Here is a 15,088-nt window from a genome sequence, read left to right as displayed (position 1 = left end):
TCACCGGAGTCAACACAATGAAGACGTCCACAAAGCAGGAACTAACCAATCACACGAAGGCATTTTTCCAGAGATGGGGGACTCGAGTTATATGTGTTATGTTCTGAGGTTGGATCCCAAAAGCGCAGACACAAATAAGATTTTAACTCTTTATTCGCATAACATCGAGAGGCGTAGAACACACTTGAGTAGACGAGAAACAATTGGAATGCATCGAGAATCTTGATACGCCAAGCCCCCTTGTGCACAGAGGAACCAAGATAATAATCCGACCAAAACACACACTTCTCAGTTTGGCTTAAATAGACAGTGAATCGATCTCATTGGTTGTGGCTAGACATGTGGGTAACAGTACTGACATGGAATTATCTGATTGGCTATTGACCAGAAAAAGAGATTAAAGATTATTGACATCACATAGCTTAAAACCAGTTGAAACTAGATGTCAATGACATCAGTTCAAAACATCAGTTCAAAACAGACACTTGACCTCACAGTCATGACCCAAACTTAACCCTGGCGTGACCCAGTCATGACAATATGACTTGACTCGAGTCAGACTCGAGTGGCCATTTTAAGGAATTGTGACTTGCTTGGGTGTTGAGATCTAAGTGACTCGACTTACTTAAATTAGACTTCAACAACATGACTTAAGTAATATTGTTTATCGTTGGAAGTTTTCATTTAACATAGTTTGCCATTTTTAGGGAGGAAAGACAGAAAGAAATTTAAGGCTGGGAACATTTGTGTAATTTGAAACATTTGTGCCAACCAGGAAACCTAGTCCATGTTGTGGTGCACTTTCTAGTGTGAAATGGCTACACGACAGAACACAACAGCGATGGAAGGAGGCTCAAGGATTATTAAATTTAGACTCCCGTAATATGATGTCAGTGAAGTTAGCAAAAAGATTATGGCAAAATGCAGACTTTGTGGCTCAAAGATTAAACACACACCAACTCCATCTACCAAATTTGTCACTTCAAAACACACAATGACAGGTAAGCTAACACACACGTTTTGCTAGCAATAACAAGACCATTAAAAACTATATGTGATTGTGAACATGCAAGTACAGCTAAGTAACATACTTGAGCTGTGTCTGAAAACTATCTAATACGTTTTTTTCTTCCATGTTCGATAGGCGTTGTGACACAATCTATTTTAAACAAGGCTAGCAGCTATGGCTCATATGTGCGGCCTCAGGTTTGCTTTGCCAAAAAAGTAGCGCTTAGGAACCCAAGTGGGATCTTTTAAAGGCTTGATCCTTTCAGCTTTAAAGAAAGGAGAGGAGAGCAAATAAAGCACTTGGTGTCAATTGGTTGAACTTGGCCTTTGAACAACAAGAAACCTTCAGGGAGCAGGAGCAAGGAACACATCGCGGTGGGTGGAGGTGAACCGATAAACACGTTACGAATCAACAACAAGAGCTGCCAGCTCTGTCTAGGAAGCGAGCCACCACCACAGGTTGTAAAACAAACTCTGGTGCCCCGCAAAGAAGTCTGTAGCAAGACATGTAAACATTTGCTCTTGGAGAGAGGGAGCGAGAGGAAGTCTGTGAGAGGGAGAACGGAGAGTGGGAGGTAATGATAGCAAGTCAGGCAAGAAGAGGAGCCTTCACCAATGATTCTTTTGGATTCACACAAGGTTGATAACAGAGCAATCATTTGACTTCGGCAACTGAAGCAGTTTCATTTACGATAGACTGACATCTGTGTCTTGTTTTGTTTTTGTTTTTTTTTAGATTTGTTGACTTCTGTTTTTACTGCGTTGATACTTTTTATTACTTCACTGGCACAATTGATTGTGTGGTAGCTCAGACGCTAAGCTGTGCTACATGTCAGCTGGCTCAGAGTGGAAAGCTTAACATTTATACAGGACAAACATTAGGACCAATCAGTGGTCCTGTCATATTGAATGGTGTTTACTATACCTTATGACGTAGCTGCAATGCTACAAAGCTATATATAAAATAACTAAATAAATAAATAAAAAGCTGCTAAAATGCTCTGTACAATATAGTCAGAGCATTTTCTTCCCAATACATTTATTTGCCCAATACATACATTGGCAGACGTTGTATAACAGATAAATATTGGAACTATTAAACTGAAAGAAAATTCCAAATATATTTTGAAGGCCACGACAACAATTCCATGTTCCATCAAAATGCTGGAACTATCACAACAGTCAGGATGCTTGGGTTCACTTCTGGAGCAGAAACCTGACTCACTCAGCTGCTGTGACCAAATGAGCCACTGACCTTTCAACACCTCAATGCTCACTACCTGCTGATGTTCTCCTCATCTTTTTCCACAGTAATTTTTCCACAGTTATTTTGACAGAGTCACATTTCTTCTCCATTTAGGAAGGCGCTCCTGTGATAATAGTAAATTGAGTATACACTGTGTTCCAAATCATCAAGCATAAAGTATATAGAGGAGATGAACATGATTTGTTTTCCTGGAGAAATATTTGCATTTGTTGTTTAAGATCAATGTATAAATCTAAGAAAGATTTAATAATTAGTTTTCAGATGAGCCACATTATTTATTTTATTTTTTTAACTTTCCATTATTAAACAAGTTACAGTTTGTATACACAATGGGCAAATATAAGGATCTTTTTGCTGATGAAAATGGTTAAACAGTCAGAAAAAAAGTTATCACATTTTTTTAATGTGTATTTTTATACAGCTGATGTCTTCTTTTGTATTTTTTTTTTTTATTTAACCTTTATTTATAGAGGTAAAATGCCCCAATAAGGCTTCAGTGTCAGTAAGGAGGTGACAAAGTGATGTATTCTCCTGCCTAAAGGTGTCAAAATGACCTCAACAAAACATGCAGTGTTTCCTCGCATGGTATAAAAAGAAGAACTATGCATTCTGAAAATGAATGAATAAATAAATAAATAAATAAATAAATAAATCTGATCCAAGACAGAGCAAACTTTAGCTGCTCTGGATATAAAGGGAGCAAAATTCATGGTGTGACCTATTTGTCAGTCTGTTCAGTGTGTTTGTTTGGCTGCTAAAATGAAATGTTAGTAGAAAGACATAAAACATCCAAAGGTGGAACAATTGCAGTACACCATGCTTTGCAAGATATTGTGTTTTATCTTAGTTGAATAAATAGTATTCCAATTGTAGCAAGTTAGAACTAAATATTTCTGCAGTAGCATGGGTTGACAAGTGTGAGGTGGTGAAAACCTGTGTATGTATCGTTTGAGCTGAAAACTCTAAGTGGAGAGACCAAATAAGTGCAGTCTTTGACAGGAGAGAGGGGAAAGTAGTGGAGATCTCTATTTGTTTGCTTTCTGGATGTCTCCTGCCCACCAGCACAGCACTCATGCCAGAGACAAATTTCTATAAACAACTATAACTATAAACAGGAAGAATCTGGCTTTCAATGCAGCTACAAGCCTCTATGCACCATCTCCACTACAAGATGCATGCCATGAAACCATCACATACTATTCATTTTCCAAGATTATACTTGAAAAAAAATATGGTACATATCAATACAAATCTCAGGGAATGCATGATTTCAATTTGGGATATCAGAGGAAACAGGTTTTACCTTTCTGGAGGATAGCGTAGAAGGACAACAATCTCCTCCATCATACTGGCAATAGGCCCGATTGTTGAGGGTGTCGCACCAGCCATCCCCACCGAAAGGCTGTACACAAGTATTGACAAGAGTATGATTTGTTATGATCGTAGAATCAAGGTCATAAAAGTATATTTTGATCCCACTCACTGTTTTATAGAGCGATCAAACGTAATACTTCCCAGATTTTCAGTCAAATCAAAAAAACTTGACATTCTGGTGAGCCGGCCCATCAATTAGGAAGTCAACTAGCATCTCCAACAATATTTTACTTTGTGGTTCATTGACAGTGATGTCCACAGAAATCCCACACGTCTCCAACAACCACTATTCCAACAATTTTCTCTCGCAGTGACGCACACACACAGAGCTATTAGCATGATGCAAAAGAAAATGTGAATCAGCAGACTCGGCCCTCGGAGATGGCTCAGATGTGATTCTGTTGAACACAAGATATTTAGTTAGGCCGGTTGAAAGTAGAAAGAGATTAGAATGGCTGCTTAGCTAGTATATAAGCACACATGAGTATTGACTATGACTATTACGCAATATCATATCCTGTGTTGTTTGCCTTTTTGACCGTTTGACCATCAAGGCCTGTTCCAACATTCCCTAAAACCACAATCATCTTTAACTTTGACCCACACTTATACTGATATCCTGACAGGAAGGTAGCTACATATTTCCAAAGGCTGTTAGTAGCTTGCTGTGAGTTACACAGTGGCTCATGACTTGGATGACATTTACTCTAATTGTCAATGATTACGAGTTAAAAAAAAGAAAGAAAAAAAAATGAAACGAAAAGGAAAATATATGAGGAACACATGTGGTCTGTAATAATTTGTGTTGTTATGGAAGACCAGGTTTTAGGGAATTGTTTTGCCTCACAACATTCACTGCGAAGCGAAAGAGGAAAATGTTTGCTGGCACTTGAGGAGAATGTGTTTCATCAACAGTTTGTGTTCCAACGGTAGTTCCAGGATTTTCTGAACCAAACAAATGATAGCCAAACAACATCCGGCTTGGGGGTTTTAGAGGGGCATGTATTGCAAATTAAATGCGGAAGGACAACGAAATGGTGCTTTGCTTGCCAGTGATCACCACAAATCTTAATGTGGGACACAAAAAAAAAAAAAAGGATTTAAAAAAAAAACAACAAGAACAACAACAGTAGAACTAGACATGTTTTTGATACTAGGGATCCCAATTTAATCATGTTGACCTTTTGATAGACTGGGCAAGTTGTATTTGTTCTTCACTTGGTGGCAAATACTAATGTTGACTGTATTTGTCATTAAAGTTCATATTTGATAGTTCAGTTGTGTTTACAATTATTTACATTGTTCTCTTGTATGACATCTAGGAATGTTGACATTTCCAAATGGATCTGTGAAATATTATCTCCACGAAGCAATAAATATTTTTGTATTTCTTGGCCCAACGCAATGTCAGTCGAGATTGAAAAAGACATTCACCCATTTAACGGTCTCAAAAACCCGGTGACATTGATTCCTGCGGTGTTGGCCTTCACAAGACGCATGGTTTAATGGACAGGAACGGAATGTTGGGGGGAATATATTCCCACACTACCAATTACTGATGCAATACTACGCAGCTCTTTTGTCTCTTACCTCACATGACTGAATGCAATGAATGTTTTCAGGGGCCGGGTACCACTTCATCATCCCTGTGCAGACAATGGACTGGAAATCAAAACACAAAATAAGGAAAGTTGAGCAACCTTAAATCAAAGAAATGTCATGGTCAAAGAGTTTCCCAAATCAGAAAAGGAGTGCCTAAATGTCCCTCCAAATGTGCTGGTCCACATTTATGCTGCAAATTGAAAATACTATTTTCTACGGCCCTTACAATCACCACCACACTGTCTCAATTCTACCCAGCCAATGACACAAAGAAGCCTGTGAATTTCAGCTGTCAAAGATGTTTCCTGTATCGACTCCTCAACCTGTCACCTTCAGCATTTGCTGATGTATCGCAGAGTGCGACATTGTGAAGCTGTCATGTGAATAAGCTCACCCAAATCTGTCGACAAAGGGTCAATTAGGCCACCCGGGTTGTAAGTAAATTTCTGACAAGTCTGTGATCAAGCAGGCTTCACTCTAATTTTATCAGTTAATCAAGGTTCCCGTCTTCATTTATAGACACGTATTGAGAAAAAGAACAAGGTACAAGAAGTTAAGATGAGTTTCCTTGTCAGAATGAGATTGGGTGAGGACGCTCAATCGAGGCAGACTCACAGTAGATTAATTTCTTCTTTTCTACTCTGTGTTGTGCTGGACCCCGATGAGCCAGATAAATGGATGGATGGAGGGAAAGATGATTGTTTCATTATGCTGATTTTAATTAATTTTCAATTTCCATTTGTTATGTATATAGGTTTAAAAAAAAAAAAAAAAAAGCTTGGAACAGAAGAAACATAATTACTGGTCTCAAATCACAAGTGTTTCTTGACCATAAGACAGGGTGTTTAGCAGACAGCAAGCAGAAAGGCTTGTGGGCGATCAGACGTTTGCGATAACACAATGCCCTGAAATCACAAGGCAGAGTGAGGAGTATGTTGTCAGCAAGCAAACGTCTATTCAACTATTTGACCTTGGTAAGGTCAGACTCACTGACTGTTTGGCAGGCTGACCGACCACCCAAACGCAAGGCAAAAGTGAGTCAGTGTTGACAGCATTCACTTTGAGTCTATTCATGAGATATGATGCCGTGTAACATGATCCAACTTTCAAGCAAAATCTGGCTGTCCTACAACTTTGTTCATTGTTTGAGTGTGTGTATGCGTTTCCTGAAAATTTGACGTCAACTACAACCTTTCCGCTTGCAGAATGCACTTATTTCCAGTAATGCAAAAAACATTTGGACACGCATTCAAATACACACTGGGAGTGTGATAGGTGGTTATACTTGAGAAATAAAATGTTTTCCTAACAAATCATGCCAATTATTTAGTTAAAGATCTGGTAAAGGTAGGTTAGGACCTATTCATACTGTAAATGCCAACTACATCAGCAAGACTCAGAATGTCTAAGGGAAAATTGGTTTATTTATCTATTCAACCATTTCAGATTTTAGGAATGGCCTTTTATTTTAAACAGTTGGACTTTCTACTTTTGGCCAAGCATATTTCTTTTTTTTTTTTTCACCGTTACCGAATGTCCTTGATACAGTAAGAAAAGTCAAACAAAAACACATTTACATTCCAAGTGAGAAGGTTCAGGGAAGGATTGGCAGGTGGACCCAAGCATTGCAAGGAAGCAGGCTAGGCAGGAGTACAGACGAAAGAGCAATGATATGTACACGGAATTTGACTGAATATTAGTCAATCCATAAAGATGGGTCAACGGTAAGTAACTCGTTTTACTGCATGCTGTTGTTCGGACCACCAGCTGTTTCAGTACATTATTCATTCTGATGGACTGATTTCTTTGCTGTTTTTCGGTGGCTCAGCTTTCATGACGGTCCAGATTGGTTACATGGCAACAGGGAAACAAAACAACCACTTTTTACAAAAGCTGCCAATGGTTTTCAAATTTCACAAGCTGACCTGGACAGCACATCGTAAGGGATCATTGGAAAATTATGACTGTTCGACCACAAAATAAGAACATGTACTACTTTGACCTTTGACTTCATATTCGACATGCAGTTTATGTCCACTATTAATCATATTAAATCTGATTCTCGCTGGAAAACAGACCAATAATTCCAGAGAAGACCGAGGGGGACTCATGGTGCCGGGCTGTTGCTGCATTTACTTCCCTCCCAGACTAACATTTACATAGTATTTGCAAAGTCATACTACTCCACAACATTAAGTTATGTCAGTATGTCTGTTGGTGTCCAGGATAACGTATATCTGCATTCTGCTGTTACACAAAGCAACTCAAATTGTAGTTCAAAAATACAAAGTGTTAAGACTTAGTGCCCTATTTTTGTGCGTCTAGCGCAAAGTCCAACATAACTGTGAATGGAATTTTCCTTCTTTTGGTCTTTTTCTTTACGCAGGTAGAATTGAGCCTGATGTTGCGTTTGCGCCATAGTGGGATGGAACGCAGCTAACTCCCGGTCCACAGAAACAGAAATTGATTAGCCGACGTCCGAGATTGTGTGTGATTGGTCAATCAATATTAATGTCATTGCTATAATTGTAATCTAGATCATGATTATTGTTCATGTACATCTCACCTGAACTTTTAGAGGAAGCATCCAGTGTTTTAACGAGCCAACTGTAGAGCCATTGGGCAGAACCACTGGGTCATGAAGATCCAGGTCCGGGGTCAAAACGCAAGTAGGATAGCAAACAGCACCTGCTCGGAAAAGATATACCGGTAATATTATTTTTTGTTTGTTTCAAAAGTTGCAAGGCTAAACATAGTGCCATCACCTGTCTTAAAGTAATACTCTATTTCCATCTGAATTAGATATGAATGCAAGAAATAGACAGGTTATGAAAAAAAAAAAATCGGTTGTGTAATTTCATACTTCAAGTGTGTTCAGGAACTCTAGAGACTCAAAGAGTGTTATACAAGCAATGAAAAAGTCATCCTAGACATCACAGAGATTACTGCACGCCACTTCACACTTGCAAGACATTTACTAGCATTCACGCCGCCATATTTAATGGTGGACCAAAAGTTCCCCAGTAAAAAGCTTGTGGAAGTTACAAACAGAACGATCAGCATTTGTGTCATACTGTAACAAAATTTTAAATAGATAATAAACACATAACAGGGGCGGCACGGTGGCTGACTGGTTAGCACGTCGCCTCCCAGTTCTGAGGACTCCGGTTCGAGTCCAGGCTCCGGCCTTCCTGGGTGGAGTTTGCATGTTCTCCCAGTGCCCGCGTGGGTCTTCTCCGGGTACTCCGGTCTCCTCCCACATTCCAAAGACATGCATGGCAGGTTAATTGGGCGCTCCAAATTGTCTCTAGGTGTGCTTGTGAGTGTGGATGGTTGTCCGTCTCTGTGTGCCCTGTGATTGGCTGGCAACCAGTCCAGGGTGTCCCCCGCCTACTGCCCAGAGCCAGCTGAGATAGGCGCCAGCACCCCCCGTGACCCTTGTGAGGAATAAGCGGTCAAGAAAATGGATGGATGGGTGGATAAACACATAACACATCTTTTTGACACCCTTGTGTTGTGTCACCCTCATCACCCCACTGAAAAAGGTCTGGCTCCAACCCTACAGTCATGTGACATAAGTCGCTCCACTGAAACAAACTAGATTACACAAGCAGTACCTGTAAATTTAAAAAAAAAAAAAAAAAAAAAAAGGAACAACTCAAGCTGAAAAGTAGTTATTTCCTTAAAAAAAAAAAAAAAAAAAAAAAAAGTCTAAATGTATGTTGCATTCACACTACGGTACTTTGAAAATGTTATAAATGTAACGGAGTAAATGATGTGCTTTTGCACCATGGACGTACATGACACAGTTTGCCCCTAAGCAATATGATCTGCTATGTGAATTTTACTGACCAATATCCATGCCTTCGTCACAGCTGTACGTGACGGAGTTTAGATCAACGGGAGCAGAGCAGGATCCTTGGAGCCTGGAGCACATGGTGAACTGTGCCGTCCATTCGCCATCCTTAGTGCAGCGAGTCACACTCTGGAAGCCAGCAAAGTACATCATAATGCTCAGTCAATCTTCATCTAAATTATAATATTGCTAGCTCTAAAGGGGAAGTCAACCTTAAACATTTCTTGACATATTAATATGTGACCTCACTGGTCTAAACATTTTGATTAATACATGGTTGGAACGACCAATCACAGCTCACCTGTTTTCTGAAGCTGAGCTGTGATTGATTGTTACCTGAGACCTGAGCAACTGTGATGTCATTTTCATATGACAATAAGTGGCAAAATAGCCGCCTTCTGATATTGATAAAAACTGCTGGATTCTGCTACTTAAATATTCTACTAACACAATATTAGCCAGAATACCATATTTAGACTAGTGGGGATGCATAGAACATATCATCACCAAAAAATTGCCGTTACTTCCTGTTAATAGTAAGAAAAGTAGACTTTGATGTCCATTACATTTGAATGAAGTGATGAAGCATCATATCGCTCTAACAGCAGTTACCAGAGGACACAAATGTTATTGAAAGTAACATTTAAAATATGTAAACACAGATTCTAAAGTGCTGTGAAAACATGACAAGGGCAATATACAACAACAAAAAATCAGAGAAATAAAAAATGGTCAGTTTCTGCAATTGTGTAGTTTATGTTGTAAATTACAATGAATGGCCTTTGTTGTGAAAGACAAAAGGCAAAAGACAGGCATCCCTGTCCAGCCAGTTTACTCGTGGCACAAAATAAAAACTTTTAAAATGCAACTTAAGTCAACACACAAGTCTAAAATCAGTAGTGCAAATCTTAATTTAGATTCTGATGCAGAGGAATTATTTCTCTTGTGACTCAAAGGAGAAAATAAGTTCCTCCCCCAAAAGTGTAAACATTGTGAATCACCATTCACAAATGACATAATAAAAGAGGTGGAGCAATCAGGTCTGTTGTGGCTGAAATGGTGAAACGTGATCAGTGAAAATAAATTAAGATTTGCATCAAAATGTCAAATATTAGTAGTTATTATGTACCATGTGGAGTGGCTCATTCAGTTGTTCGACTCAAGCTAAACTACTAATAAAATAGCTGTTTGGCAGCATCTCCATGACAATCATGTAAAGTATGAAAAGAACAACCTGTCAGAGTCTGACTGAGAATGCAAAATGCAAAGATACAAAATCAAAATTTTTCTTATTCATTTTTACCCATTTGCAGGGTCCGATTCCAGTATGACTATTTGTGATAGATCTTGCGTTTTATGGAAGTGAGTAACATTAAGGGGTTTTCCTATGCAGGCTTTTAAGCACAAAAAGTGAAACGTGCATGTTCTGGTCAAACACGGTGCCAGTTAGCATTAAAAGACAAGCCTTTGGTGTTTTGAAGATAGGATCAGCTCGTTGAAGACAACAAGCTCAGGGCACTCACTGATTACAACAAATCGTAATGGTGGAATGGTGAATTGTACGTATATATAATCATTTCTATCTATGTCAGTCCATCATAAGAGCAAAAAACATTTGCTTGTCTTCAGATAAAGTGTGTTACAATTGTCAATAACGTACATTTTCTCTTGCATCTGGACACTGTAGGGTACAGAGTGTGTCATAGTAAAGGCCATTGGTGCATGTAAGCATGCCCTGGAAAACGTCAGGTAAGGCCGGGCAAGATATGGGCTCGCATGAGGCATCCTCCCACTGCCCTTCCTTGAGGCACTCAGACTTGAAGTATTTCCTAAAAACAACAAAGAAACAGATTATTAGCGTTTTTGAAAAGCCAACAATCCAATAACAAGATAAGGAAGGTGAAAATTAAAGTGTGATGAGCTGATTTGGATGCCGTTTTTTGCTGTGTTGGGATGACCTGAGGTACCCTGTTTCGTTGAACACAATTTATAGGTGCTAACACACCTGCACATACATTACAAAATGAACATAATGATGCACTCGATAACCCAGCCCACAACTTTTCCCATTATACTTTTACTGTTTCAATAACACAAACATACCAAGCCATAGGACCGCCTACTCTCCAGTAAAACACATTTTCATCATACAGCATCTAGTGTGTGCATGCAACAGTATGTGCTATAGCATTAAGTTATATGGGTTCATGTGTCAAAGGCAAGAAAGCTTGTTTAGAGCTCTTTCACAGCTGCTGCTGTTCGCTTTCACACAAACTAATAAAGCATCAGGGGTATTAAAATGTTTAAGCAATTGCATGAGAAAGAGAAACTCATAAACATACCAAGCTGAAAACAGATCTTTACTTGAAGTTGTTTTTCACCTTACAAAATGGAAATTAAAACAATGAATCTATATTTCATTGGTTTCATATCACAATAAACGCTTGTTAATATTTAATAAGATGCCATTAAGAGCAGCACGGTCATGAAGCTTTACAGCATATTTTACACATGAACTCAACATGCTATCAAAACAGAATGAACCATGTAACGAGGGACGGCTTAGTTCATCTGAAGCAGGGTACAAACCTGGCATGATGTGTTTCTTTTTAATGATGGTATGAGATGTGGTTCACATTTTACTGGATGGCAACGTGAGCCTGTTGTATACACTGTAACTTAATGCTGATCATAGATATAAAACACTTTTTTAAAACTGTGCACATGTATATACTTATTATATTACGGTATGTAGTATTTAAGTACTGCATACTCCTGTGGATTTTGATGTGAGTATATTGCATTGTGAATGTACACAAGATCAATCACATCTTTGGATTTTATCATGCTGATTGATTTCATTAACTAGGGATTTACGGGTTGTTACTTTGTTTATGTAAATCCACCATTCAGCACTTTAGCTACTAAAAGATGAAAACGCATGAAAATGTCTTATGGTTATTTTATTCTCGCAAGACAATTGTGAAATCTCTTTTACATACACGTGTATTTTGTTGTTGTTGTTTTGTTTTTTTAAGAAATGCCAAAGTACTATTGTCACCAAAAGTAGCAAAACACTCACCTCGGTGTCTTCTTTTTGAGACTCCCCAATACATAGAATCCTGGGTTGCATTTGAAACGGCAGATGGAGCCAACATCATGGCTTGAGGACAGGCACTCTGCCGTGAGCAGCGTGGCATTGGGGATGTTTGAAACCTCTGGGCACTCGATCTTACAGTAAGCCTCTGGAAAAGACCACAGACCGTCCTCCAAACATATCAACCTGTCATTGTCCCCTAAGAATAGGGAGGAGAGGAAAGACAGGAGATATAGGAGAGGGGGAAAGGGGGTAGGCAGGGTGAAATATAAATGACTAATTAGTTTTATAAAACACTATAAAATAGTAGTTGCTGTTCTTGTTTGATATTGTTTTTGTTTTATTCCATTCTTTCTCTCTGTCTGGCACATCTCAACCTTCATTAAAAGGCTCATTGCTGTTTATTGATGATGTGATGTCATTGAGCTCCAGACTTGAGGCAGTAAATGACTTCAAAATATTTTCACTGAAAACGATGGCTGTATTTACAAATCGCACATTTTGTTACTACCGAAACCCTGAAAATTAAGGTACATAAAATTCCACGGGTCATTACACATTTGAAGCCACAACCATTTTGCTGTGAGACAACAACTGCTAAACATTTAAATGCTGCAATGCTTTGTATTGGTTTAGAATGTTCCTTTGGTTTGTTTTGTTTTTTTATCCCGTTTATTGTCCTTGTGTGCCCTTGTGGCACTTATGCGTCACTGCGTCTGCATGACTGTCATGATCCTCATCCAAACTGGTCTGCGCTGTATGCCTTGTAAGAATGTGTGGATTCTTCTAAAACCAAGACAGGAACCACAAATTCTGCAAAATCAAACTTTAAGACAAAGTAGTACACGGAGGAACAAGTAGGTCACATCGTGGACTGATTTGTCTCAGTTAACGTTCTTGTTTTCCTTTAAAGCTTAGCCTTGTGATAATAAAGAATGGACAACTAAATGCTTTGCAAGGCCCAAAAATAACATATTTTTGCATTCTTTGCGTGGAACATGAAAATGTTGAATATAAGTGGAGACTATGAATGTTCAAAAGTGATCATACAAGTGTTGGGTCAAACATGCTGGCAGTGGTATGATCCAAGTTTATTAGTTGTACTTGGTGTTGGATATATTCTCGTGACTCGTGACAAGCACACCGGTCTTTGTTGATGTGGAATGGCCTCCAAAATAAGTAACCAAAAGCCACAAATTAAATTATATCTGTACAATCTGTTTTCAGATCACAAAACTAGGGTCATACTGCTGACTCCACAATGACATTTGAGCATTCGCTGCGGCTTGTCACCCACAGACAAGTTAGCGTGCATCATATTTGTTCATTCTGATCATTTCAAGAATGTACTAAATCCTCAAAGAAGAAAATTGGGTATATCTGACAAAAGGCAATGGAGGCTATAATTTGCATAAAAATGTGTAGTAACAGGAAATCAAACACTAATTAGCATGGAGGAAAATTAGCTGAAAGCTACAAATTTTAAGTTAAAACAACAACAACAAAACAAAAGAATTGGAACAGTGAAGTAAATTGTTCTTTTTTTTTTCTTTTTTTTTTCTGCAGACTGAAAACATTTGGGTTCAACATTAAAAGTTGAATATGAGAAAACAGACCAACATTTCAGATTTAATTTCTGCAGGGGATTGACAGTAATTTTGTTCGAGGAACACGTCCATCCCAATCACAAATATCGAAATAAAGTGACTGCCCCCCAAAAGGTTTATAACTATGTGCATTAATAGTTTAAAGTAAACCATAAATACACCACAAAATATGATCCCAAAACAGTTTAATATTTTAAACTCAATAACAGCAGCCTTAAAGAGGAAGTCAAAATTTTCTTTACAACTGATAATCAGGCTCAGGCAACAGCCAAGCACAGCTCACCTGTTTTCTAAATCTGAGCCATGACTGGTTGTTCCCTGAGCAACGTCTGGGGACTGGGGGGTGGGGTTGTGTTGCAGGATTTTTTATTTTATTTAATTATTTATTTATTTATTTTTAAACTACAACTATATTCACACACGGGTGTTGGGTATCCCAAGGGGCCATAGACTGCAGGTGGGTGAGTTACGTGTTTGTCTCTTTTATCATCTGTGAAGAACAATGTGTGCTTTTAAAGTATGAAAGGTGCTATATAAATAAAGGTTTGATTGTTTGCTTGATTGATTGATAGAAGTTGATTTAGATAAAACTCTTGCCGCTGATTAAATTCATTATTTTGGCATTGTGATTTGGGCCGTCATGTTGCTGCATGAATCAATTTTGGTGCATCTTTTTTTTCTTTAATTGGCAGACAAAATGGTTCTGTAGAACTCTAAATTAATTTTGTCTGCCTTCTTGTGTTACACCAATGAAGATTAATGAGCCCATCACAGAAGAAGCCATAAAAGCCCAAATAACGACAATACTCTGTGTTCCACAGACGATTTCCCACGCACTCCACATCAGTGTTTCCCAATCACTGTGCCGCAGCCAGAAGTGGCGATTAATATTCATTTACATTTGCTTCGTCTGTAACTTTTTTCTGGAAAAATTGTACAAACCCCAATTCTACTGGAGGTAGGATGCAGTGTAAAACATAAATAACAACAGAATACAATTATTTAGAAATCCTTTTCAGGGGCATTATTTTCATAGCCAGGCACCCATATGCTCGGCAACATATCTTCATGTTCGTGCCAGGGCAACTGTAGACAACGTTTTTGGGATTTCATTGCGTCTTGCTGGGTGTTTTGGCTGATGCGCCCCCAGTGCATCTTGCAATTTGGTGACAAAAAGTAGATTCGATTGTAGACTCACAAAAAGCAGGTTGAAATACTGCAGGTGGTTTAACTCGCGGGGTTATTAAAATATTTTAAGCTGATAATGATAATAATTC

General features: G+C 38.5%; 1 protein-coding gene across 1 annotated transcript in view; it reads right to left on the bottom strand.

The window, feature by feature from the left end:
• The window catches only part of pappa2 (pappalysin 2), a 58,224-nt gene that overhangs the window by 5,426 nt on the left and 37,710 nt on the right, over positions 1 to 15,088 (bottom strand). The window contains exons 21-26 of the mRNA XM_077536444.1: positions 12,190 to 12,403; positions 10,768 to 10,936; positions 9,104 to 9,236; positions 7,818 to 7,939; positions 5,240 to 5,311; positions 3,579 to 3,677 (exon numbers count right to left, since the gene is read on the bottom strand). Coding sequence (XP_077392570.1) covers positions 3,579 to 3,677; positions 5,240 to 5,311; positions 7,818 to 7,939; positions 9,104 to 9,236; positions 10,768 to 10,936; positions 12,190 to 12,403 — 809 coding nt within the window. The remainder of the gene's footprint in view (positions 1 to 3,578; positions 3,678 to 5,239; positions 5,312 to 7,817; positions 7,940 to 9,103; positions 9,237 to 10,767; positions 10,937 to 12,189; positions 12,404 to 15,088) is intronic.

The sequence above is a fragment of the Festucalex cinctus genome, chromosome 1 (genome assembly GCF_051991245.1).
Source record: "Festucalex cinctus isolate MCC-2025b chromosome 1, RoL_Fcin_1.0, whole genome shotgun sequence".
NCBI classification, from domain to species: Eukaryota; Metazoa; Chordata; class Actinopteri; order Syngnathiformes; family Syngnathidae; genus Festucalex; species Festucalex cinctus.
Note: the sequence above shows the minus strand (reverse complement) of the source record. Positions and strands in the feature narration are given on the sequence as shown.